The sequence below is a fragment of the Medicago sativa genome, chromosome 1 (assembly GCF_051527215.1).
Source record: "Medicago sativa cultivar Bolivia chromosome 1, Bolivia_mono, whole genome shotgun sequence".
Classification (NCBI taxonomy): Eukaryota; Viridiplantae; Streptophyta; class Magnoliopsida; order Fabales; family Fabaceae; genus Medicago; species Medicago sativa.
Window position 1 is genome coordinate 55,373,706 of NC_140749.1, and position 24,914 is coordinate 55,398,619.

Here is a 24,914-nt window from a genome sequence, read left to right on the forward strand (position 1 = left end):
TAAGAGTGATGTAGTAAGTATTGAAAAATTTATATATACATTTATTGGCATAATTTCATTTTGTTATCATCTAAATAATAGTTCGGAAGCAAGCACAATCATCTAATCTATTTAAGTATCAAATTCATTTTGATACATACTTTAAATGATTAGATCTAGGGAAAAAATTCAAGGTTTACAAGTAGCCAAAATCTCAAATGATCGCAATTCAAACTCCTTTTTTTTTATGACTATTGTCGCTGCTTCACTAAAATCATACATTATTGATGTGCATTAAAATTAACATCGTATAATAAAAATCTTTAAGAATGTCAATGTTTGATAAAATATTTCGAAAAAATTGTTAGGTCGAACACCATGATCGAAGTATAATACCCAATTTCTCCGTTTGTGTGTGTGTGAGTTTTCAATGACATAGCCATTTCGTTTAGCTACCAAAAAGTTAAACAATAAAGTCCACAAATCATAACTATCATAGCTTAACTGATAAAAAAATATCATAATTGTTAAGTCAGACAACGCAACAGGGTTTGAACATCGACCCATACATTCATGTGCGTGAGTTTCAATTTATCTTCTCATCAATTTAAAAAAATAACAATAATAAATAAAATAAAACTCTTTCCAAAAAAATTGGTTTTTTGTTAGACCAAACAAAAAGAAGCAGCACCGCCTCGGTCATTAAGAGTAGCATCAACGAGCAACACGTAATATTGTGTTTGTGGGTTAGTGTTTGTTCTATGCCTATATAATGAAGAGAGTTGCTTTTTTGACAAGGAATACTTCCAAGTGACACATGTAAATGACATTAAAGCCCCTGGCGGTAGTTAACTACCGCTGGAAGATACGCCGGCTGTTAACTGCCGCTGGGTGCCAGCGGTTGTTAACAACCGCTGGTGTCTTTCCCCCCAAAACCAGAAACCCCTACCTCACCTATTCATTCATCACCTTTTTTTTTACCAAAACCATACCCAAAAAAAATCCCATTTCAAAATTTTTGTGTTAAAATCATGCCTCCAAATCATTGTTGATCGATTGCTAAGACGTTTCTACACACAAAATGCATCAAAGAATATGCATTACAACGTTAAAATCCATTGCATTTGATTGATTTTTCTGGTTTTTTTTGCACTGACACGCGTTGTAGCGGCAGTTAACTACCGCTGGGGGTGAGCGGCTGTTAACTGCCGCTGGAGACTTAGAAAATTTTGAAATTTTTTCTAAGTGCAGCCACTGTGAAAACAGTGTTTTTTCCAATTTTTTTTCTTTTTTTTTGTTTGTTTATGTTAATATATGATATTAGATAGATGTTTATTAATTAGTTTAGTAATTGTATGTTGTTTATTTATAGATAATGTTGAGAAAAAGCAACTTTCTTATACCTTGTCAAATAAGCAACTTTTTTGTTGTTTGTTTATAGATAATGTCGATTCCATTAAGGTTGAAGCTCTCGCTAAGGTCGAAATCAATTCCGATGTGGACACGGCTCATTTCTTTTCAACCCAAGACACATGGAAAGATAAAAACGAATTGCTCGGTTGGGTCCGTCGACAAGCAAATAGGGCTGGATTTACAGTTATCATTAGGAGATCTTGTGAAGGAAGAAATGCTATGTTGGAGTTGGTTTGTGAACGGAGAGCACAAAGTATCGAAGACAAAAGTGAAGAATGAAATAATTGGATCAAGAAAGTGTGGGTGTTTGTTCAAGGTGCGTGGATATGTCGTTAGGGAAGACAATGCTTGGAAATTGGCCTTCTTAATGGTGTTCACAACCATGAGATGGTTCCGTATGTAGCAGGGCACCTTCATGCCGGAAGATTAACGGAGGACGACAAGAAGCATGTACATGATGATGAGTCATAGATTAGTATATTTTAATGCTTTATTTAGTTTAGTTTTAAATAAGATTTGATTTGATTTTATTGCATTTTATTTTCTTTTAGAATATTTTACTTTAAATTGCTTTTTATTTTATTTTAGGAACGAATATATGGTGGAAGGTGTCTTGGAGCAAAAGAAAGAGGACTGGAGCAAATACAGTGCGAAAATACGAAGATATGGAACAAAAATATGTTCCCACCAAGTCAGAAGCTTGGCACAGCCAGTGCCAACATGTGGCACGGCCGTGCCACCTCCAGAAGTCTCTTTTGCTGCTTTTTCTTCGGGCCCAAGTTACCCTGTTGCAGCTTTACTGTTTTACCCTTTTAGTTGCTTAGTTTCTAAGTCGATTGTAAAGCTATAAATAGAGTAGCTCTCCACCATAAACATTCACCTTTTACTTTGTTTATTTCAAGTATTATTTCAATAAAAAGTATTTATTTCCTTTTGTTTACGTTGGATTTTCGTAAACAACCGCTGGTTTACAAATGGTAACTTGCAAGATCAACCAGTAAATCTTAGGACATATTGTGTTTGTTCTTGTTGTTAGAAATTCTGTGTTTTTGGTGTCAAAAATGTAAGAAATATGACAAAAAACAATCGAATTCAATCCACTTGAACTCAATCGAACTTGATAAAGTAAAGTGCAAGAACACTTAAAGAACAAAGAGTAAATTGCATTGATTAAACAAAAGTTGGTACACAGATTCATACATTGCAACTTGTGACTCGTTTCTCGCTTCCATACGGATACTTTGATACATTGCAACTTGTGACCTGTTTTTCCTATGAAAAACTACTATTTATACTAAGTCTAGAAATAACTACATTTCTTTGAAACTAAAACTACAACTGCCACAAGTCGACAGTTTTCCTTATTTGAAAACAAACTTAAAATAAAAACTGACTTAAAGAATAATTGCTGATAACCACCTTCGAAAACTGCTTTATCGAAGTCTTCTGCCATCTTCGAACCCATATTTGCTTTCAACACAACACTCTGTTCGAATCTTCTTTGAATCTAGGTCAACTATACTTTGACCACATTTATTACAGCTAGTAAAATATATTGGCTAACAAATTGCCCCCCAGAAACGCCATTTTCGATTTCTCTGAAGAAGAAAAAGACGTTTTTGAAAGAAAAAATTAACATTCTCCATCGAAATGAATGATGTCAGTATTTAATTCAAAACTAATTCAAATTCCCTTTAAATACTGACCCCACAATCTTAGTCAGTGGGCCACGTTCTCTAACATTGGAAAAGACAACACTTTAATGGTAAAACTGTCAAAATAAGATCTTGACATGTGTCATGATCAAAGGTCCATATAGAAGCAAACTCACCTTTACTCTTTTCACTTTTCACCATTTCATTTTCACTTTCACTGTTCCTCTTCTCCGCCAAAAGTTCTTCCCGAAGAAAAACTTTGAATTTTCTGCAACTCCTATCTTTAAACACGAACTATTCATCAAATTCTCACCAAAACACTTAAACAATGACGAACGCAGCAGGAACTTCTCATGTGAATCGCGAAGAACCCATTGATTTTACCAAAGAAATCGCCAGTGCTGCTCCTGTATGGAAATCCATAATTCAAGCCAAGAGAACAACTGTGTTCGAGCCTACATATTTCTCAACATCATTTGCATGCTCTGAAGCATTCTTTCGATGGTGGCGAAATTATTACATACGTCAATCCAATCGAGGGAATCCTGATGAATTGCTGCCTCAACTGATCAGTACTTTTCACACTTTGCAGAACAAAGACAAGAAGACTAGAGGTACGCACATTAAAGAAATTCAGCAATTTCAAAGATATTATCAAACAACATATGACCCTTTACATCCAAAGAGGACAGTATACTATGCTGCTCAAACTCTGAGAGATAAAGTTCGAGAGAAAATTTCAGAAACAATTTTTCCCCCTGGAACACCCAATAAATATCTTTATGTTTTAGAAAAGAAAATGAGACTAGCAAGACTTCCATCTTGTAATCTTGCTTTGGCCTTCAGGCCACCATACCCAAAATGGTTACTTTATAATTTCAAATTCCCACAAAATAATTTAGTAACCTATGCTAAATGCAATTTATACCAATATAATGGTGAACTTGGCTATGAATTGTCCCAAGTTCGAATCGAAACTCCCAGTATCATGGGTATGATTTTTTCTTTCGCTAAAACACATTAATACTATTGTTAAAAGAAATAGTACTTATCTGTATGATCACATATTTCAGCTTTGCCTTTAACTCCAGGAGAAGCAAAGCTTGATGATGCCAGCACCCAGAACACTTCGAAAAGCAAGTCTGACAAGAAGAAAAAGAAAGCTCCCCAAACTAAAGAAGTTGAATCGAAGAAATCTGAGGCTGCATCGAAGGAACCTCCTAAATCAAAGGAACCCAAAGTGAAAACAACTTCATCAAAAGGACATTCTAGATCGAAGAGCAAGAAAGAACAAGCAACTGTTGATCTCTCTGATGATGATAGTGAGGTGGAGATAACTAAAGAACAGATCGAAGCTTCCAAAGTAACACTTCCCAAAGTCCATACTGAAGGAAGAAGGAAAAGAAAACAAGAACAAATATCACTTGTCCAAGAAAAAGAAGTCGAAGTGGAAGCTTCTGAAAGTTCTCCCCCCATCTCGCCATCTAAACCACTCAAACGTCGTCGAAAGACTTCTCATTCTAGTGCTCATTCACATGTTGGTGATAATGGTTCGAAGGTATTTTATCGAAACCATATTTTATACAAAATATCTCTAAATGTCCTGTTTTTTAAGCATCTATCTTATTCTTTTTAGGGTATCGAACAAGAACAAACTAATCCATCACAACATGGGCAAGTTCTTCCTTCTTCGAAGACCACTTCACCAATTGCTGAAGATAAAGAGGATGAGCATGATGATGCTAGCAGTCCAGAAGGTCTTAAAGTGGATCCTCCTCAACATCAACAGGCAGAAACACCCACTGATGACTTGGTAAATGATGAATCACTCAACAATGACCAATCTCATTCTGCACCCACCCTTGGAGATAATGTATCGAACTTTGTTACTGAAGATACAAACATAACTACTCGACAAGATGCTCCTGGTGATGCAGAGATGATTGCTCAACAAGATGCCCCTATGATCGATCTGGAAGAAATCGATCAATTGGCCAAAGATGATCCTTTCAATGCCTTTGCTTTAATAGCTAAGAGTAATACTCTTTTCTCAACTAGCACTGGCCAAACTTCTGATTCATCCAAGGGAAATCCCTCTGAGACTTCAAAAAACAACCTGCTAGCAGAATTTCAAAAGAAGATCATCGAAGCCAACTTGCTAGAGTTGATTGAAAAGGATGCTGGAGCTCTCGCTGAAATCAAGAGTTTATTTGAAAAACTTGATGCTCTCCCAACTGGTTGGAAATTTCGAAACCTGTTTAATTATCTTGAACCAATGTTGGAGAGTGCTAATCAAAATTTCCAGAAGAGGAAAACTGGTCAAGCTCAAATGGCAGAGAAGAAAGCGCATCATGATCAAATTGTGATCGAACTGTCATCCTTCCAAGAGAAATTTAAAACTCTTCAGCAAGAAAGAAACAATGCGAAACAGCAAGTGGTTGACATCGATGCCAAAATTAAAGAACTGGAAGCTCAGAAAGCTGAAATTTTGGCTAAGGATGAAGCCAGAAATCGAGAAGCCAATGAAGCTGTTAACAAATTCAAGCTCTCCAAGGAACTAGAGTCTACCATTGCTCAACTTGCAAAGGACAACCATACTCTCGATACCCAACTGGCTGAATACAAAAGCCAAATTGAGAAACTCATCTCATCATTTGAGATTTAGTTCTGTTTCTATTTTATTCTCTAAGACTTTTATTTTGTTTCAGCCTTATCGAATATCTTGGTCTGTAATGTCTTTATAACAATCTGTGGACCATTTTCTATTTCGAACGACAATTTCTTTTCAATCATCGAAATTCCTTTCTTATTTTCTTGTACCGAATTTAAATTTTATTTAAATCCAAATAAGATTGGAACAATTTCCAAGACATTTTAATGATGAGGAAACAAAAAAGTAACTTTTTGTTTAACCCAACAAGTTAAACTTGCCTAGGAAGTTGAAAAGAAATAAAACAAATAAATGACCTTTTAATCATGAATTAATCCTTTTTAAAATAAAACCTTTAAAACTTCCCTCAGATTACAAAGTTAAGTAACCATTGGCCATCAGAATAACTGCTCCCACGTGTCATCATCTTCAAAGCAAGAAGAACCGTTTGATTGAGCCACTTCTTTCAACTTCCCTCCATTATAAATATGATTTTCCCTTTTATAAAAATCATTCTTTTCTTTGTTTCGTCTTCGTCCGAAAAAATCCTTCTTACTCAAAGCTTTTCTTTCTTAAATCATCATGACCACCATTGATAATCTGAGTGATGATCTTTTAGTCAAGATTGCTACAAAGATTGCTGCTCAAAGCAGGAAAGATCTTTTCGCCTTTCGCCATACCAATAGCAGGCATTGGCGCGTCAGTGAGGATTCTGAAGTTTCTAAGGCTTTTGGAGATGATGTCCTCTACTTCCTCTACGACCCCAATGAATGGTACAACAATGCTATGGTGGCTCATTCTAAGTTTGCTTTTAAACTTAGACTCTGGAATCATGGCAACGCCATGTTCTGTATTCTTCGAAGCACTCAACACATGTTGGATGCTAATCCAAACGTTGAAGAAATGAAACGCCTCCTTACTACTGCTATCAATGCCACTGGCTCTCTGAGTGCAAGGTACTACCTTCTTCTCATCAATGCGCTCTCCATGCCTATGCCAGAAAACATCCTCGAAGACTTCAAAGATCTTGCATGGACACATCGATTGGCAGAATTTCGAAGCGACATTTTGGGAGGAACTTCGAGTTATCGATTTCGCTGTCCTTGGTGGAATAGGCCCATGCCTATTTGGCTTACTAGGCGTCGTTTTTGCAACAACTACCACAACTGTGCAGGAGATGGGAGAATTGGAGGCTGGTATTCACTTCTACCTGGGCCAGATCATGACTACTACCTGGTCAATGCTTGCTTCAGGTGTCGTCTCGATACAGAAATTCGCTGGTTTCTCGATCGCTTTGGGATTGTAACTGAATGGTGAAAACCATTTCTAAATGCTTTTTGTCTTTAAGTACTTTGTGTTTTCTTTTGTAATGGTTTTTCCATTTTAAGCATTTCGATGTAACCTGCCCATCAGTTGGCATTTTTAAATTAATGCCAAGTTTTATTTCGAATCAAATTACTCTTGTGTAATTTTAATTTCTTGTAACATCGGTTTATATTTTTTCAAATATTTACCGTTTATGCGTAGAATTCTCTGATCTTCTTGTAGTTCCTCGATCTCATACGCATTATTCGAAAAAACTCTTAGAATTTTCCATGGTCCTTCCCAACTAGGAGACCATTTTCCTAAACATCGATCCTTTTTATCCATAGGCAAAATGACTTTCCAAACTAAGTCTCCTTGCAGGAATAATTTCGATTTAACTCTTTTGTTATAGGCTTTTGCTATTCTTTCTTTTTGCTTTGTAAGCACTTCTAAAGCCATCAATCTTTCTTCATCAATATCTACTAATTCATCCAACATCATATCCAAATATTGATTTGTTGGAATTTCGATTTGTCTTTGAATTCGAGTAGATTGAAGTAAGATTTTTGTTGGCAATACAGCATCATGGCCATATGTTAATCGAAAAGGAGTAGTATTTATAGATTCTTTAGGAGAAGTTCGAACTGCCCATAAAGCTTCATAAAGAAACTCATGCCATTCTTTGGGTTTTTTCTTTTGGCTAGCTTTTCTTTTGATTATAGTAATCAAATTCTTATTTGCTGCTTCTACCTGACCATTTGCCTGAGCATAGTATGGTGTTGAAGTCAACAATTTATATCCCATTTCTTCAGCAAATTTTACCATCTTTCGACCAGTGAATACAGATCCTTGATCTGTAGTAATAGTTTCTGGTATGCCAAATCTATAAACAATAAATTTTTGAATGAAGTTTATAACTTCATCTTGAGTAACATCTTTTAGTGGAACAGCTTCTATCCATTTAGTGAAATAATCTATTCCAACCAAAATATATTTGTAGCCTTTGGATGACTTAGGTTTAATTTCCCCAATTACATCTAAAGCCCATCCTCTGAATGGCCAAGGTTTTACTATTGAATGTAATTCACTAGCTGGTACTTTTTGAATTCCAGCATGTTCTTGACATTCTTTACAACCTTTAGCAAAGTTTATGCAATCTTTTAACATGGTTGGCCAATAAACACCTTGTCGAAACAAAAGCCATTTTATTTTATGGCCTGCTTGATGTGTACCACAAGCACCACTATGAGTATTCGATACAGCCAAATATGCTTCTGCTTCACTAAGGCATTTAAGTAAAACTCCTTCTGGAGTCTTTTTAAATAATTCATTGCCTATTATCACATAACTCAAGGCTCTATATTTGACTTTTCTACAAGTTGTGCCATCTGGATTTTCCAAAAAATTGACTATGGGTTTTCGCCAATCATCATCATCCAAATTGTTAATGACCAAAATTTCAGAAAATTTTGCACTCTGAAGGTATCCTTGAGATGCTTCCATGCCCCCAAGTTTTGGTCTTAACAATTTGTTAGGCACAATGTCTATCGAATTACGCTTTGTTTTAATTTCAATTACCTCTTGCTCTTGTCCCTTCGAAAGTTTGTACCCAGAAGCCAATTGAGCTAAATCATTAGCTTCTTGATTTTCTGTTCTAGGAACATGTTGAACTTCAATTTGAACAAAATGTTTAAGTAATGCATTAACTATAGTGTAATACATTATCAAAGTTTCTTTGAGGCATTTATATTCTTTTGTTATTTGCTTTATTACTAATTCAGAATCACCTCTAATAATTAAACATTTTGCCCCCAGTTCGAGCAAAATCTCTAAACCATTTATTAAGGCTTCATATTCTGCCTCATTATTCGAACAATATTGGCTAATTCGAAATTTATATTTGGTTACTTCATTCGTTGGTGAAACTATAACTATACCTATTCCAGAACCATTTTTATGACTAGACCCATCGAAATACAATGTCCATGGAAATGTTTCGATGCCCCCAGTCACAGGTTCTTCAATGGAATGATCAGCAATAAAATCAGCCACTATTTGGCCTTTCACAGTTTTCAAAGATTGATAAGTTAAAGAATATTCTGTGAGTGCCAAAGCCCATTTACCAACTCTACTATGTAGAATAGGTTTAGATAACATGTGCTTAATAATATCGAAATGGGAATAAACATAAACATCAAAAGGCTTTATATAATGTTTAAGTTTCATACATGAGAAATATAAACAAAGACATAGTTTCTCACTAGGATGATATCTTGTTTCAACATCACTTAAAACTCTACTAAGATAATAAATGGCTCTTTCTATACCATTTTCATCCTCTTGTGCTAACATACTCCCTATAGTTCTTTCAGATGATGCTATATATAACTTCATCTTCTTGTTTTTCAACAAAGGTGAAAGAATAGGAGGATTAGATAAATATGACTTTATGTCTTCAAATGCCTTTTGGTGTTCAGGCTCCCATCTAAAAATTTCCTCTTTCTTTAATCGAAGTAATGACGAGAATGCTTGCGCTCTGCCACTGAGATTAGAGATAAATCTTCTGAGGAAATTTATTTTGCCTAATAAAGACTGCAACTCTTTTTTGGTAGAGGGTGCTTTAGCCTCCATTATAGCTTTAGTCTTATTTTGATTGATTTCGATGCCCTTTTTATGGACAACAAATCCTAAAAAATCACCTGCACAAACACCAAACGCACATTTTAATGGATTCATTTTCAATCCATATTGTCTCATCCTTTCGAATGATAAACGTAAATGTTCTAAGTGTTTGTTTTCAGAAGATGATTTCACAACAATATCATCAATGTAAATTTGCATAAAATCTTCAATAAAATCATGAAACATTGAATTCATTGCTCTTTGATATATAGCACCAGCATTTTTAAGACCAAATGGCATTACTATCCACTCATAACATCCTAATGCTCCTGGGCATCGAAACGCTGTTTTAGAAACATCTTCTTCAGCAATAAATATTTGATTATAACCTGAATAACCATCAAGCATACTCAAATATTCGAAACCTGCTGCAGAATCTACCAACATTTCTGCTACTGGCATAGGATATTCATCTTTGGGAGTAGCGAGATTTAAATCTCTAAAATCAATACAAACTCTTATACTACCATTTTTCTTTTTAACAGGAACTACATTAGCTAACCAATCAACATACCTTGCAGGTCTGATGAAGCCACATTTGAGGAGTCTTTCGATCTCTTCTTTTATTTTTGGTAGAATCTCTGGTGCAAACCTTCTTGGAATTTGCTTCACTGGTTTCTTGTCTGTCCTGATTGGCAATTGCAACTCTACTACCTTTCTACTCAAACCAGGCATTTCATGATAATCCCAAGCAAAGCAATCCTTGTAATTTTTCAAAAGCGCCACAATTCGATCTTTGAAGCTCTTAGGAATCTTTGAACTTATGTATGTTGGTCTTTTTACAGAACCATCTCCTATATCCACTTCTTCAAGAGGATCTTGGGCTTTCATTTTTATTGTAGATCCCATTGGATCTTCTTCAAAACCCAAAGGTTCATCATCATAAATACAGTCTAATTTTTTATCATCAATGAGGTCATCAGAATTATTTCCTACTGAAGCATCGAAGACCTCTTCTTCTTTGGCTGTTTCAGCCAAATCGAAGTTTTTCTCGGCTACATAAGCCGTAATCTTTTCCCATATGCTGGGCTCAACCATTGATCAATTATTGATATCCCACCTGGTTGGTGAGATTCCCTTTGCTGAACATCCTTGGTCATCAGTAACCCTCTTGTACGAAGTACTTCTTGTCTTCAGCAAATCTTTCTCCTTTACAGGTATTTTCTCATGGCAATCTTCGTTGTTCACCACTACGAAGTCATCGTCGAATGCAGTTTTCCAACGAAACAAAGAATTTTTCTTCTTTAGTCATAGAACTTGATGCATCATTTTCCATGAATGGTGCAATAAATTGAAGTTGTTTGTCAAAGTTCTTTTTGTTAATATCTTGATTATCAACTTCAGCTTTGAAATAATAACTCTGATCAGCCTCAATATTTTCTACCAAACCATCTTTCCTCCAAATCACAATCCTTTGATGCATTGTAGAAGGAACTGCACCTACAGCATGGATCCACTCCCTTCCTAATAATGCATTGAAATTGGCTTTAGAAGGAACTACCAAAAACACAGTTGCTCTGGTTATGCTTCCTACTACCAATTCTAGTTCGATGGCACCAAGAGATTGTCCAGTAGATCCCTCATAATTAGTGAGCACTACATTATGTGGTTTCAAATCACATTCAGAAATACCAAGTTTCCTTAGAAAAGATTGTGGTAGGAGATTAACAGTAGCACCACCATCTACTAATACTTTGTTAATTCCAACACCATTTAATTTAGCTTGAATAAACAAAGGCTTTAAATGAAGCTTCATGCTATCATCAGGTTTCTCGAACACTGCATGTTGATCTTCGATACAGCCATTATTCATAACATAATAACATAGAGGCCTATGACGAGCCATTTCCTCAGTGAAATCACATTCATCATCATGATTGGCCTTCGAAGATACATCATGTGCATATTCAATTGGTAGTACAGAAACCACACATATAATGTCAAGACTTGGTTCAGAATCTGAAAAAGTAGAAGTTAGAATATCATCATCCCCTTTAGGGATGTTTAAAGCAGAAGATAATGGAGGGAAAATTCTTTCAGTAGCTGGTTTTTTAACCATTTCGAAAACTATTGGTTGTTTTCCCTTACTTTTGTCACCATTAGTGACGTCTTTCAAAACTCCTTCCTTTTTCTGGCGTTGAAAACGGCGCCATTGAGTTCTAGTCATAGGATTCTTACCTTTATAGTTATTTTTGTAAGCATACTTGTTAGGATTAGAACTCTCTGGTTGGTCTGGAACTTTGACAACTCTTTTTACCCATTTTGTTGGTGGTGCTGGAGGCGCAGAATGACCAGTTTTCTTGCCTCCAGAGAAAACCCAAGTATCAATAGGAGACTTCGATGAAGGAACGAACGTCTTCTTATGGTTCTTCACTTGATACTTCTCTGAAGTTTTCATCTTGTAAGGAACACCTCTTTTGTTAAAGCCAAACTTAGAACGGTTCTCGAACCACCCTCCTTTACGTTTTGTTTGAGGTTGATATCCTTCAACTGATTTCGCAGCTTCTTTATCGAACACTGCACTGCATCGAGGACAAAGCATAGCATGGGTGTTAGATATTTTACATCGATTTAAAAAATCAACCAAATCTTCTTCAGCCTTTGGATATGCTTTCTCCATTTCCTTGGCCAATTGATCTTCAGTAACCACTGGCTCTTCAATTCGATGGTCCTCAGTAACCATTTCTACATCAATATTATCTGAAATTTCCACCATATTGATAGAAATACCAGCAAACATGGATTCTACCACATTGGTAGACACATCAGCAAACATGGACTCTGCCTTTTTCATAGGATCTCCATCCACTTGTTGTTTTGATTTCTCTCCAAATTTCAGCCTCCCTTCATCAAGAGCTTTTTGTACAGAATCCCTGAAACGAGTACATCGAGATAGGTTATGACCTAAAAAACCATGGAATTTACAAAATCCTCTTTTCTTCCTTTGTTCCAAAGGAGGTAACTTCATATTAGGTGGCACTAATATTATGCCATCATTAACTAAAAGATCAAAAATTTCTTCACTTTTAGTAATATCAAAAGTATAAGTTTTAGAAGGATATTTATCATTCTTGGGATCTTCAGGATTCTTTCCATTGGATGGCCTCAACATTTTACAAGCATATGGAGGTCCATCTTTTAATTCTGCCAGGTTTATATCATTGTCTTCAATGATATCTAAACCCCAATCGAATTCGGGTTCACTATCTCCTGTTTCTATATAGGCAATTTTTTCTTTTTTGGGAAATTTGTTATGAGTTCTAGTTTTTTCAGCTTTAAGTCTTTCAACTTGTCGAACTCTGTCTGCCAATTGGGCCATGTCTCTTAAGTACTGGGTATCTAATTTCTTCCGAACAGAATAATCGAGGCCACCAGCAGCCATTTCGACTAATTCATATTCTGGAACAGAAGTAAAACATCTAGCCTTAAGGAGACGAAACCTATTGAGATAATCATCGATTGACTCATGACTTTTACGTCGAACACTGGCCAATTCTTTCAAACTAATCTTAGATTGACCCATGTAAAATTGTTCATGAAAGGCTTTTTCTAATTGGTTCCAACTATAAATTGAATGAGGAGGTAAAGTTGTAAACCAAGTAAAAGCATTTTTTGTCAAAGAACTTGGGAAATATTTCATTCTCAAATTTTCATTTTCTGCAATATTTCCTGCTTCCATGAGAAACCTAGCAATGTGTTCGACAGTAGATTCATTAGTTTCTCCAGCAAATTTGGTAAACTTTGGAATTTTCCAATTTCTAGGCAATTCAGCGTCTAAAACATACTCAGACAAAGGAGACGCAAAATTTGGTCTACGTAAACCCATATTAAAACCATTTTGGGCTAACAAAGCCTCGACAATACCCGCTATATTATTCTGACCATCGAAATTGTTCCGACGGGCTTGTAAAACCACTTGATCGGCATCTTGGTTTCTGTTAACCAAAATGGGTTGTCTTTCAGGTTCTGCCTGAACTTGTGGTTGTACTACTTGTGGTTGGACAAAATTTTCATGATTTCGAACCACTGGTTCATCAGCAATTATTTCAATTGCCCTCACATTTCGATTTTGAGGCAATGGGTTATTTTGGATTGGTGGAGCGCCAAAGAAATTGGCAATTCTTTCCATTTGATCAGACAACCGTTGATAACTAGTGTTGGTATCTCGAATCAAAGGATTTATGACAGTACCAATTTGTTGGGTCATCATATTAACCATATCATGATTAGTTTCTTCCATAGTTTGCCTAATGGCAGCCATAGAAGCGTTGGTTAAATTTTGTTGGGGACTTCTATATGTTGTAGATACCCCAGGACCAAAAAGTTGTGGTAATGAAACATTTAAATTCTCTGAAAACATATTACCACTAGTTTGTAAGCCTTGCATCAATGATGATGGCATACCATACGGCATTGATCTATGATCCCAAACCCCTTGAATAGAAGTATTATTTGGATAATCATGGGAAGTTTGGGTAACCATCGAAGGCATGGCTTGAGAAATTACTGTGGCCATCGAAGGCATGGCCTGAGACGATATTTGAGTGACTGTATTACTAGTTGGAACAGCCTGTGATGTTCTAACATTCCCTGGGGATGAAACATCATCTTCAACCGTCACTTGATCCACATCTTCATTTGAAGATGTTGGATTTGTTTTCTTTTGGTTGTTAGCGCGTGTCATATTAAGAAGCAATTTCTTGTTTCTTAATTGCATACACAACAAAACAAACCAGAATTAAAAGAAACTCTAACAAAACTATAAACAAAAACACAAACGGTCCCACTGGGCGTGCCAATTTTTTTACGTTGGATTTTCGTAAACAACCGCTGGTTTACAAATGGTAACTTGCAAGATCAACCAGTAAATCTTAGGACATATTGTGTTTGTTCTTGTTGTTAGAAATTCTGTGTTTTTGGTGTCAAAAATGTAAGAAATATGACAAAAAACAATCGAATTCAATCCACTTGAACTCAATCGAACTTGATAAAGTAAAGTGCAAGAACACTTAAAGAACAAAGAGTAAATTGCATTGATTAAACAAAAGTTGGTACACAGATTCATACATTGCAACTTGTGACTCGTTTCTCGCTTCCATACGGATACTTTGAGTGTAAGTTTGTATGACGGAATTGTGACCTGTTTTTCCTATGAAAAACTACTATTTATACTAAGTCTAGAAATAACTACATTTCTTTGAAACTAAAACTACAACTGCCACAAGTCGACAGTTTTCCTTATTTGAAAACAAACTTAAAATAAAAACTGACTTAAAGAATAACTGCTGATAACCACCTTCGAAAACTGCTTTATCGAAGTCTTCTGCCATCTTCGAACCCATATTTGCTTTCAACACAACACTCTGTTCGAATCTTCTTTGAATCTAGGTCAACTATACTTTGACCACATTTATTACAGCTAGTAAAATATATTGGCTAACACCTTTTTACTTTCTTTGCAATTTATTTTACTGTTTATCTCTCTTCTTCCCCCATGTCTACGATGAACATGAGTGAGTAGACTTCTTCGTCTTGGGATTGTTGGAGAGTCTAATGACTCAATCCTAAACAAAACAAGCCTAAACCCTAATTTCTATGTAACCCTAATTTCTAATCTAGATTCACCGTCTTAACGTGGATTAACAATTATCAAACTGTGGAAGCGAAAGCGGAGGGTTTGATAATCGTTAATCCATCATCCCAAACATCAATTCATAAAGCGAGAGCGGAGTCTTGATGTTGGAACAAGTGAATCTAGACAATAATTGCAAAACAGTGAAATAGTCTTTGCAATTATTGAGACAAAGAGTAGTTTCAATCCTCTATGCATCTTCTAGTAATCATGTTAGCGAAATAGGCTTGGTTGCTAGAAGTAAACTCTCACCGGACTTTCATCGGAAAGGTGAGGGGCTAAGGGAAACCGGTCTTTAGAAATTAGTGTGTAAACCATGAAATTAGATGTTTAGGTCTTGTCTAGTGAAGGATTTGTCATTATGATGAACCAATGATCCCGAGGCCCTTTATCATTATTGTTATTTACATTCAGCAATTAAACCCCCTTCTTATAAACTTTTCTCTCTTCTAATCATTCTCTAAAAGTTAATTGAATTCACAACTCCCTAGCGGAACGATACTCTTCTTACTACTATTACTTCGATAGGTCGTGCACTTGCGGTTTGGCTCTATCAAGTTTTTGGCGCCGTTGCCGGGGAGTTGTTGTAATTTGATTAACTTTTTAATAGTGATTAGAAAAAAAATTATTTTTCCTTATTTTATTTCTTTTTATATTTCTTAAAAAAAAATCTTTTGTTTTATTATATTTTATTTTATATTTATATTTCTTTCAAAAAAAAAAAAAATCTTTTCCTCTATTTTATGTTGTTTTATTTCTTTCTTTTTCTATTTCTTCTTTTGCCTTTAACTTCTTGGGAAGATAATAACGATATGACTAAGGAATGCACTCTCATAGAGTATGCAATCCCATCTTCAAATGAGTCATACGATGCTATTGTGTACCCAACGGTTGACGACAATTTTGAAATAGAACCTGCACTTATCGAGTTAGTGCAGCAAAATCAATTTTTCGGATCACCCACTGAGGATCCGAATTTTCATATTTCAATTTTTTTAAGACTCAGTGGAACCGTGAATGCAAACTAAGAGGTCGTAAGGCTGCACTACTTTCCTTTTTCCCTGGGGGGTAGAGCTAGTACTTGGTTTAATTCATTGGAAAATGGTTCTATCACTTCATGGCATCAAATGAAGCAAATTTTTCTCGCTCGATTCTTCCCCTATTCTAAAACAATTCAATTAAGGAATCAAATCACACAATTCACTCAAAAAGATGGAGAATCTCTTTACGATGTGTGGGAGCGTTTCAAAGAAATGCTTAGACTTTGTCCCCATCATGGTTTAAAGAACTGACTTATTATTCACACTTTTTATAATGGTCTTTTGTATCCCACAAAAATTCATGTTGATGCAGCTGCAGGTGGAGCTCTGATGAACAAAACATACACAGAAGCATATGCTTTGATCGAGGACATGGCACAAAACCACTTTCAGTGGACCTACGGAAGGGACACCACTAATGTTGCTCCTTCACCCTCTCAGAGAGAGGTAGGTATGTATGAAAATTCTTCCCTTGATCATCTAGCTGCTAAGGGAAATCGGTCTTTAGAAATTAGTGTGTAAACCATGAAATTAGATGTTTAGGTCTTGTCTAGTGAAGGATTTGTCATTATGATGAACCAATGATCCCGAGGCCCTTTATCATTATTGTTATTTACTTTCAGCAATTAAACCCCCTTCTTATAAACTTTTCTCTCTTCTAATCATTCTCTAAAAGTTAATTGAATTCACAACTCCCTAGCGGAACGATACTCTTCTTACTACTATTACTTCGATAGGTCGTGCACTTGCGGTTTGGCTCTATCACATGACTTGACCGATTCTTTGGTGAAACCAAAAAATATTTTGACAAACTTGAGGAATAAAAGGAAACAGTCCATGACAAATATCAAGCAAGTCTACAATGAACGTCATAAATTCAAAAAGGCAAAAGGGGGTGACTTGACGGAGATGCAATATCTAATCACAAAGTTGGAAGAGAATGGATATGTTTATTACGTAAGAGAAAAAAAGGAGAGTCAAACCGTTCAAGACATATTTTGGACTCATCCAACTTCAGTAAAGTTGTTTAACACTTTTCCTACTGTTTTGATAATGGATTCCACGTACAAAACCAACTTGTATAGGATGCCATTGTTTGAAATAGTTGGAGTCACCTCAACCTATTTGACATATTCGGTTGGTTTTGCATTTATGACTAGGGAGAAGGAGGATAACTTTACTTGGGCTTTGTAAATGTTGCTTAAACTTCTTGGACCAAATAGCGATATGCCTAAGGTGGTAGTGACCGACAGGAACATGGGTATGATGAATTCCGTAAACAATGTTCTCCCTGGTAGTAGTGCAATACTTTGTTATTTCCATGTTGGCAAAAATGTTAGATCAAGAATCATCACCGATTGCAAAGTTAAACAAAACATTGTTGTGGTGGATGGCCAAAAGAAGATTGTCGACGAGGAGATGCATAGTAAGTTGGTTGATACCATATTTGATGCATGGGAAAAATTGGTTGAATCTCCTACTCAAGAGTTATATGCGGGTAATCTAGTGGAATTCCAAGATGCTTGTAAGGATCATCCAAACTTTCTTCAATATGTTCAAGAAACCATTTTGAAGCCTTTCAAGGACAAGCTAGTGAGGGCATGGACGGACCTTGTGTTACATCTTGGGTGTAGGACCACGAATAGAGTTGAAGGAGCTCATGGTGTGGTGAAGGAATATTTGTCCACCTCTAAGGGTGATTTGGGTACTTGTTGGCATAAAATAGATGAGATGTTGGCAAACCAATTTGGGGAGATACAATCATCGTTTGGTAGGAGCGTTACGGTCTTGGAACATCGATACAAAGATGTCACTTTGTACTCCGGGTTGCGTGGTCACGTGTCTAGACAAGCCATGAATTTTATTTTTGTGGAAGAAGAGCGTGCTAGGAGAACCTTGTGCATTGAGAAGAAAACTTGTGGTTGTGTTCAAAGGACGTCGTATGGCCTACCTTGTGCATGCTTCATTGCTATGAAAATCCGTCACAACATGCGCATTCGATTGGATGAGATACACCCGCATTGGCAAAAGTTGTACATGGGTGAAGAACAAAGTAATGAAGATTTGTTTTCGGTCACGGAGGAGTGGAATGGTATCCAAGAACGTCTCCAAAGAGTTCCGTTCCAAATAAAACTAGAAATCAAAGAGGCTTTGCGGTTGTTAGCGTTTTCGGAGACCACATTATTGTCACCACCTCTAAGAAAGGTGGCAACCAAAGGAGCTCCCAAAAAAATCAAAACCACACGTGGTAGGATTCCATCTACGTGGGAGACTATTGATTCTCAACACCCAAAAAGTCAATCTTCACCACGGAAAAAATCTTCACAAACTAAAAGGAAAGGTGCTCGCATTGGCATTTCTCCGGTTCCGGTTCCTAAGCCTAGATTCACAAGTTATGATCCATCCAATCCTATGTATTACATGCCAACATTCATGATACCATACATTGAGAGAGTTGTGGATGTTATTGGTGACGGGCATTGTGGGTTTAGGGCTATAGCAAAAGCCTTGGGTTTGACGCAAGAAAGTCATGTTATGGTGCGGAGAGCACTTATTCAAGAGTTGAAAGAGCATAGGAGCAAATACATCGAGATATATGCGAGCGAGGACCGTTACAACTACATCTTGGATGGATTGTATCCTCCCAAAAATCCTAGTAGCTTTGCACCTCCCGACAAATGGTTGACATTGCCGGATATGGGACACATCGTTGCATCATGTTACAATAGGCCGGTGTTAGAGATGACTACATGGAAAGACAACATCTCCGAGACTTTTTCCCCACTTAGAGGACGACCTCCGGTTAACCCGAAAAGCAACATGATTTGCCTTGGTCTAATCCCAAATCATTTTGTCCTTCTTTCATTAAAAGATGGTTGCCCACTACCTCCAACATGCACGGAGTGGAGAAATCACAGGAGAGAAGAGGCGGCAACATGGGAGGATGAATTTTTGGATCAACAGGATCGTTTCCAAACACTCATGGACATTGAGCTCAAAGAGAGAACGGTTCCACCAAAGGAGCCAACAAATGAAGACAATCCAATTATGTTTGATGACACTCCGGTTAAAGCAAACATCGAATTTGAAGATGTTCTGGAACATTTAGATGATTTGCTTTTATTAGATGAAATGTGACACTTTTTGGTCGGTGTTAATCCGTTTTTTGGTTGATACGCGCCGACGTATTTTTTTAGATATATAATGTAATGACCAATTTTTTGGGTGATATAATGCAACTAACCTTTAACTATTTATATGTATATCAATATATTTGAGTTTCGCATTTATTAGTAATTAATGTACATTACGTGTAATGTTTTGCATAATGTGAAAAATTTGATGAATGTCAAACAATTGTTAAACGTTAATGCATTATCGGTTTTGTGTAATGTTACCGAATAATTGATAAACTATGAAATGTTGATGTTTATGATTGCTGGATGTTGTTGTTTCGGTTTGATTTCCTCCGGAATTGCCGTTTGAAATTACAGGTCAAACAGAACACATTTCCTGGGCAAAACCAGCTACAGACTGCACTGGTTCTGTAACTGGTGTGAGCGGTAGTTAACAACCGCTGGGTACCAGCGACAGTTAACAGTCGGCGTGTTTCCCAGCGGCAGTTAACTACCGTCAGGGGCAATATGGTCATTTCCATGTGTCAATTGGAAGTATTCTATGTCAGAAAAGCAACTCTCTATAATGAATATGTTTTGTCCTTTCTATAACTATTTTGGGACAAACTTTGGCATACTCTCATTGCACTCATTCTCTCTATTTATTTTTCTATCTCTATTTCTATTGTTTTTAACCACTCAAAAGAGAAAAAGAATCTTATCATAAAATGATTATACAAATATCATTACTCTCCAACTTAAATATTTTTTTTTTGACCGAAAACTCTCCAAGTAAATAGGCAATTACCCCCTCTGAAATTGTAAGTTTCGTCAATTACCCCTTTGAAATTAACAAAATGTCAATTACCCCCCAGAAATTGTACAACGTTAATCAATTTACCCCCTCCGTCAAATTTTTTTGTTAGTCAACATGATGTTTTGCAAATACCCCCCTGAAGTTTTGCACTTATGAGCAAAATGCCCCCGAACTTGAAAATTTATATTTTTTTCCTTATCCTTAACTCAAAAGATATTAAAGACAAACAGTTAACAGTTAACTTTAATACTTTACATTACTCTTTCATTCTTAAAGGGGTCTGTTATTTTATTTTATTTTGTTTTGTTTTTGTTATGCCATTTGATTGTTCAATTCTCCATAACTTATGACTTATTTAAATAGAGACACGCCAATTCACAACAAAGTAAGCTAGACACACATATTCCTCATGAATAATTAATTCTAGCAGTTTTTTAAGATAAGTTTGAATAAAATTATTCTATCTTAAAAATTGAACTAAACATGCATTTTGCTAAAGTAATATGAAGTTATTAATTATGCATTATCATTATTTTTAGAGGATATATTATTATTGTAACCTTAAATATTAAAGATAATCGTTAATTGTTTGTCTTTAATATCTTTTGAGTCAAGGATAAGAAAAAAACATATAAATTTTTAAGTTTAGGGGGCATTTTGGCATTTTGCACATAAGTGCAAAACTTCAGGGGGGTATTTGCAAAACGTCATGTTGACTAACAGAAAAATTTGACGGAGGGGGTAAATTGATTAACGTTGTGCAATTTCAGGGAGGTAATTGACGTTTTGTTAATTTCAAGGGGTAATTGACAAAACTTACAATGGCAAAATAAATCACATACAAATACAACACTAATCTCGGATATCAATGCGGGCGGGACGGTATATATTCGTACTAATGTTTCTATGCTTCCTACCTCAATCCTTATATAGACCACGAATTTTGATATCATAATTTTTTTATCTAATGAGGCTAAAATGACATGTTCATTAACCTTAAACAAGTCTTCACTACGATTTGGTTATCTTATTTTTAACATTTCGATCCCAGTTTTCTCACGGTTCAATGTCCAGTTCGGTTTTAAAACATTGATGTGGACACATTTTGTTATCCTAAATGTAATTGACATAGAAGGAATATATCATTCCACCACATTAACACCCTCATAGTATATTTGTTATCCTAAATGTAATTGACATAGAAGGAATATATCATTCCACCACATTAACACCCTCATAGTATAGTCAGAACTCAGAATAGACAGATATACACTGTGTCAAACATAATCACAAAATAAAAATAACAAAATATATAAATAAAGAACCATGAAGTTTGTATTTAGTAATCTCAGCAAATCCTGTCGTGTTTGTAAAACTAATTTATATGCATATGAACGTAGATATCAATGTCCAATTGCAACTAGCTATCAGCCACTGAGGAACCAAACCCAATATAAAAATCAAATGTAATGCAAGTCAACTCATTATTGTTTTCATCATTCATCTTCATCTTCAAAGAGTACCAACCCTGCAATTGCAACAGATAGTAAGAGCTATTTCGTTGATAAAACATAACAGACTAGCATTAAACAAAAAACAGGACAGTGCTGTATAATCAAACACTCTTAAGTCTTAACAACATGCTCCAGAGCAAAAAAACAGTTATAATTGAATAAATTCCTCCGTTCCATCATGTGCGTCACATTTAGTTATTTCTTACTCCCTCAATGCTAGTCCTCCATATTTTATTATAAGTCACTTTGCCATGTCCATACATATTAGTAAATGGAGTAACTTTTATCAAGTTAACCTTATCAAGTATTGGAAAGATGAATCGCACGTTAACACGCCCTCATAAGTCATAACATTAGCAACAAACAAAAGACAACGAACTAGGAACTTGTCAATATAGCAATGAGGGGCAAAAAAAACTTTATCTAAGAAATCACTGTTGTTGCATGTTCCAGTACCAAAAATGGAAGAAACAATGTGTTCTAATTGGTAATTATCAAAATCTTAAACGCTAGAACTATCATTTCTAGATTGGTCAAAGGAGCAATATGTATCTGTAAATAAAGGGGAGTTTCTTGGGTGGTTGTTAAGAGTTTTTATTTTGGTAAAAATATCATTCAAGATCTGTAAGAAAGGTTACTAGCAGTATCATTCATAAGATTATGAGAACACCAACTAGAAATTTCACCTTAACCATATTGACTTAACCCTCCAGTGCCCAAATCATCGGAAAAACATTTCAAAACAGATATTATGTTAATACTATCCAAGAATTTGAACATATATAACATGTCAAGACACATCAGACGACAGCTGCGTTATCACAGGTGTCAGTTCCTTTCCTATGATATCTAAATGTCATAACACAAAGTATAAGAAATAACAATTTCTTCTCAAGCTCCAACTAATATTGGAGAAGCCAATAATTCAAATCTGTATTAGCATATAGATATACTTCCTATAGCTCAAAGATACATGCACGCACGAACACAGTCTATTCAAGGAATAAAACTAACAACAATGACTTACAGGTGGGGTGAATCCAGGTAAGACTTGTGAATGCGCAATCACAAAATCACCAACCGAAATAGGGCAAGATGATTCTCCACAAAGGTCTTGGGTCTCACTATATACATGCCATCCAAAATACGACACATCGATCAGTACTTTCCCTCCTGATAATGTTTGATCTGAGTCATGAAATGATTGGATTAGTGAAAAGAAGACCAAATCATCATCATCAAAACCTTGTTTATTTCTACCCGGAATGCACAAACTACTATTATTCTTCAATACACTTTTTAGCACATTTTAAAAAGTAAACTATAGCACATGCACACATGTGGATAAAGAGACACCAAATGCGAAAAAAAAAAAAAAAAAAAAAAAAGGAAATACAGTAACAGAAGAAAAGCACAAGAAGATAAGTAGTACTTGTAGTTGCAGAAATGGTGAATGTAGCAGGGTGGCCTCTTGCAATGGGATCAGGAGATATTTGGACTTCTTTAACCTCAATATCATAGCTAGCTTTCTTATCTGTAGTATACATATAAGATCATTAGGTAATATAGTTTATTCAATGAAAGCAACACTAATACAACAAAACAGTTTAAATTAAATTATTCATGTTTTGATAAACAACTTATTTGCAGCTTATGACACAAGTGATTATCATGATAAGAGCTTATGTATAAGCTACTAAGGATTAATTTGCCTATGAAATTTTTCCAGTAATTAATATTTAAACAATTGCAGTTACAGACAAATTTGTCTCTTAAATATTTATAAGCAAATTAGTTCCTACTGACAGCAAATTATTAATTCAACTAAACACTGACAACAAGTAAACATGAATATTCAGGAACGATAATTTAGCTGATGAAACCAAAAATATAAAAATTAATAAAAAATAGAAGACGAATATAAACAATAATTAAAAAAAAAAAAAACAAAATTGATGAGTAAGAAAGAGAGAAAACCGCAATAGTGAACATCAGTGGCGTCGGTAAAGGCTTGAAGAAGAAAGAGAGTTGAAAAGAAGAAGAAGAGTTTGGAAGTCATCATTTTCTTCTCCATGCTTTCTCAAGAGAATGAAAATAAATATAAGTAGTAGCATTAGCAACAACTTTTCCTTAAAACTAGCATTGCGTGCGTAATCTTCTTAACTTTCCAACAAAATTATTTTCCCTTTTTCTCTGTTTTTATTTTTTGTTTTTGTTGGTGAAATTTCGCTCTCTTCTCTACCAATCAACTAACAATGTATAAAAGTTGAAGTACAACAAAATTTCATAATTGTCATCTTTATAATTCACCATTTTGTACATAATAGTCATTTTGTAAAATTTAATTTAATTGTTTTTTAAATTTTGTTAAATTAACTATGGATAATGGTCATCACAACTATAACAAATTTGCACGGATAACTATGAAATTAATTAATTTGTTAAAAAGTTGCAGATAATGGACATCACAAATTCAAAAAATTTAAGGGATAAATGTGAAATCAATTTATTTAGTTTAAAAAAAATGACTTAAAAACAACGGGTCTTGCTAACCATTGCCCTCAGGGCAATGGTTAAGGAAGCCAAAAGTAGCATGTTTGTATTAGTTTCAACAACATTTTAACTTTTAAATTTATCACTTTTCACCATTTTCCAATACTATATTTCTATTTTTATCCCCCTTATCCAATGCCCCAAGGACAATGGTTAGCATTCTCAAAAAACAAATAGTATGGAACAATCCACGAATATAAAAAATTTCCACGCAATATTTGTTTTTTAATTAAAAACAAAAAGGTTTAACCAATTTCTTCTCTATAAAACAAATATTAAAAGTCTCCGTCTTAGCTCAGTTGGTAAGGACAATGCATAATATATGCATCGAACGCCGGACACCACAAAAAAAAACAAATATTAAAAGGTTTTTTAATTAAAATTGTAACCAATTTCTTCTATATGAAATTGCATAATTGTCCTTTTTAAAAGTCAATATATTATCATGATAATTACGGACGACTATCTTTCCAATTACACACAACAAATTTAAATATCTACTTCTACTACTACTACTATAATAACTAATAAGAAAATAAGAACAATTTTACTCCAGTA

General features: G+C 35.2%; 3 protein-coding genes and 1 non-coding gene across 4 annotated transcripts; 2 read left to right on the forward strand and 2 right to left on the reverse strand.

Moving 5' to 3' along the window:
• The first annotated feature begins 1,423 nt into the window (after positions 1-1,423).
• Positions 1,424-6,812, forward strand: LOC146955533 (uncharacterized). Its single transcript, XM_085748674.1, has 5 exons — positions 1,424-1,787; positions 4,145-4,605; positions 4,684-5,083; positions 6,317-6,500; positions 6,749-6,812. The coding sequence occupies exons 1-5, from the start codon at positions 1,424-1,426 to the stop codon at positions 6,810-6,812; spliced, it is 1,473 nt and encodes a 490-aa protein (XP_085604800.1).
• A 9,679-nt stretch (positions 6,813-16,491) lies between these two features.
• Positions 16,492-16,598, reverse strand: LOC146955534 (small nucleolar RNA R71). Its single transcript, XR_015025196.1, has one exon. It is a non-coding gene; the product is annotated as a small nucleolar RNA R71 (small nucleolar RNA).
• Positions 16,599-17,583: 985 nt separating this feature from the next.
• On the forward strand, positions 17,584-19,494 carry LOC146955535 (uncharacterized). Its single transcript, XM_085748682.1, has one exon. It carries the CDS (start codon positions 17,584-17,586, stop codon positions 19,492-19,494), a length of 1,911 nt encoding a protein of 636 aa, XP_085604808.1.
• Positions 19,495-21,607: 2,113 nt separating this feature from the next.
• On the reverse strand, positions 21,608-24,076 carry LOC146955536 (uncharacterized). Its single transcript, XM_085721893.1, has 4 exons — positions 23,781-24,076; positions 23,236-23,337; positions 22,831-22,991; positions 21,608-21,817 (listed from the first exon to the last, which is right to left on the reverse strand). Exons 1-4 carry the CDS (start codon positions 23,875-23,877, stop codon positions 21,710-21,712), a joined length of 468 nt encoding a protein of 155 aa, XP_085578019.1. The 5' UTR covers positions 23,878-24,076; the 3' UTR covers positions 21,608-21,709.
• Between the last annotated feature and the right edge of the window lie 838 nt (positions 24,077-24,914).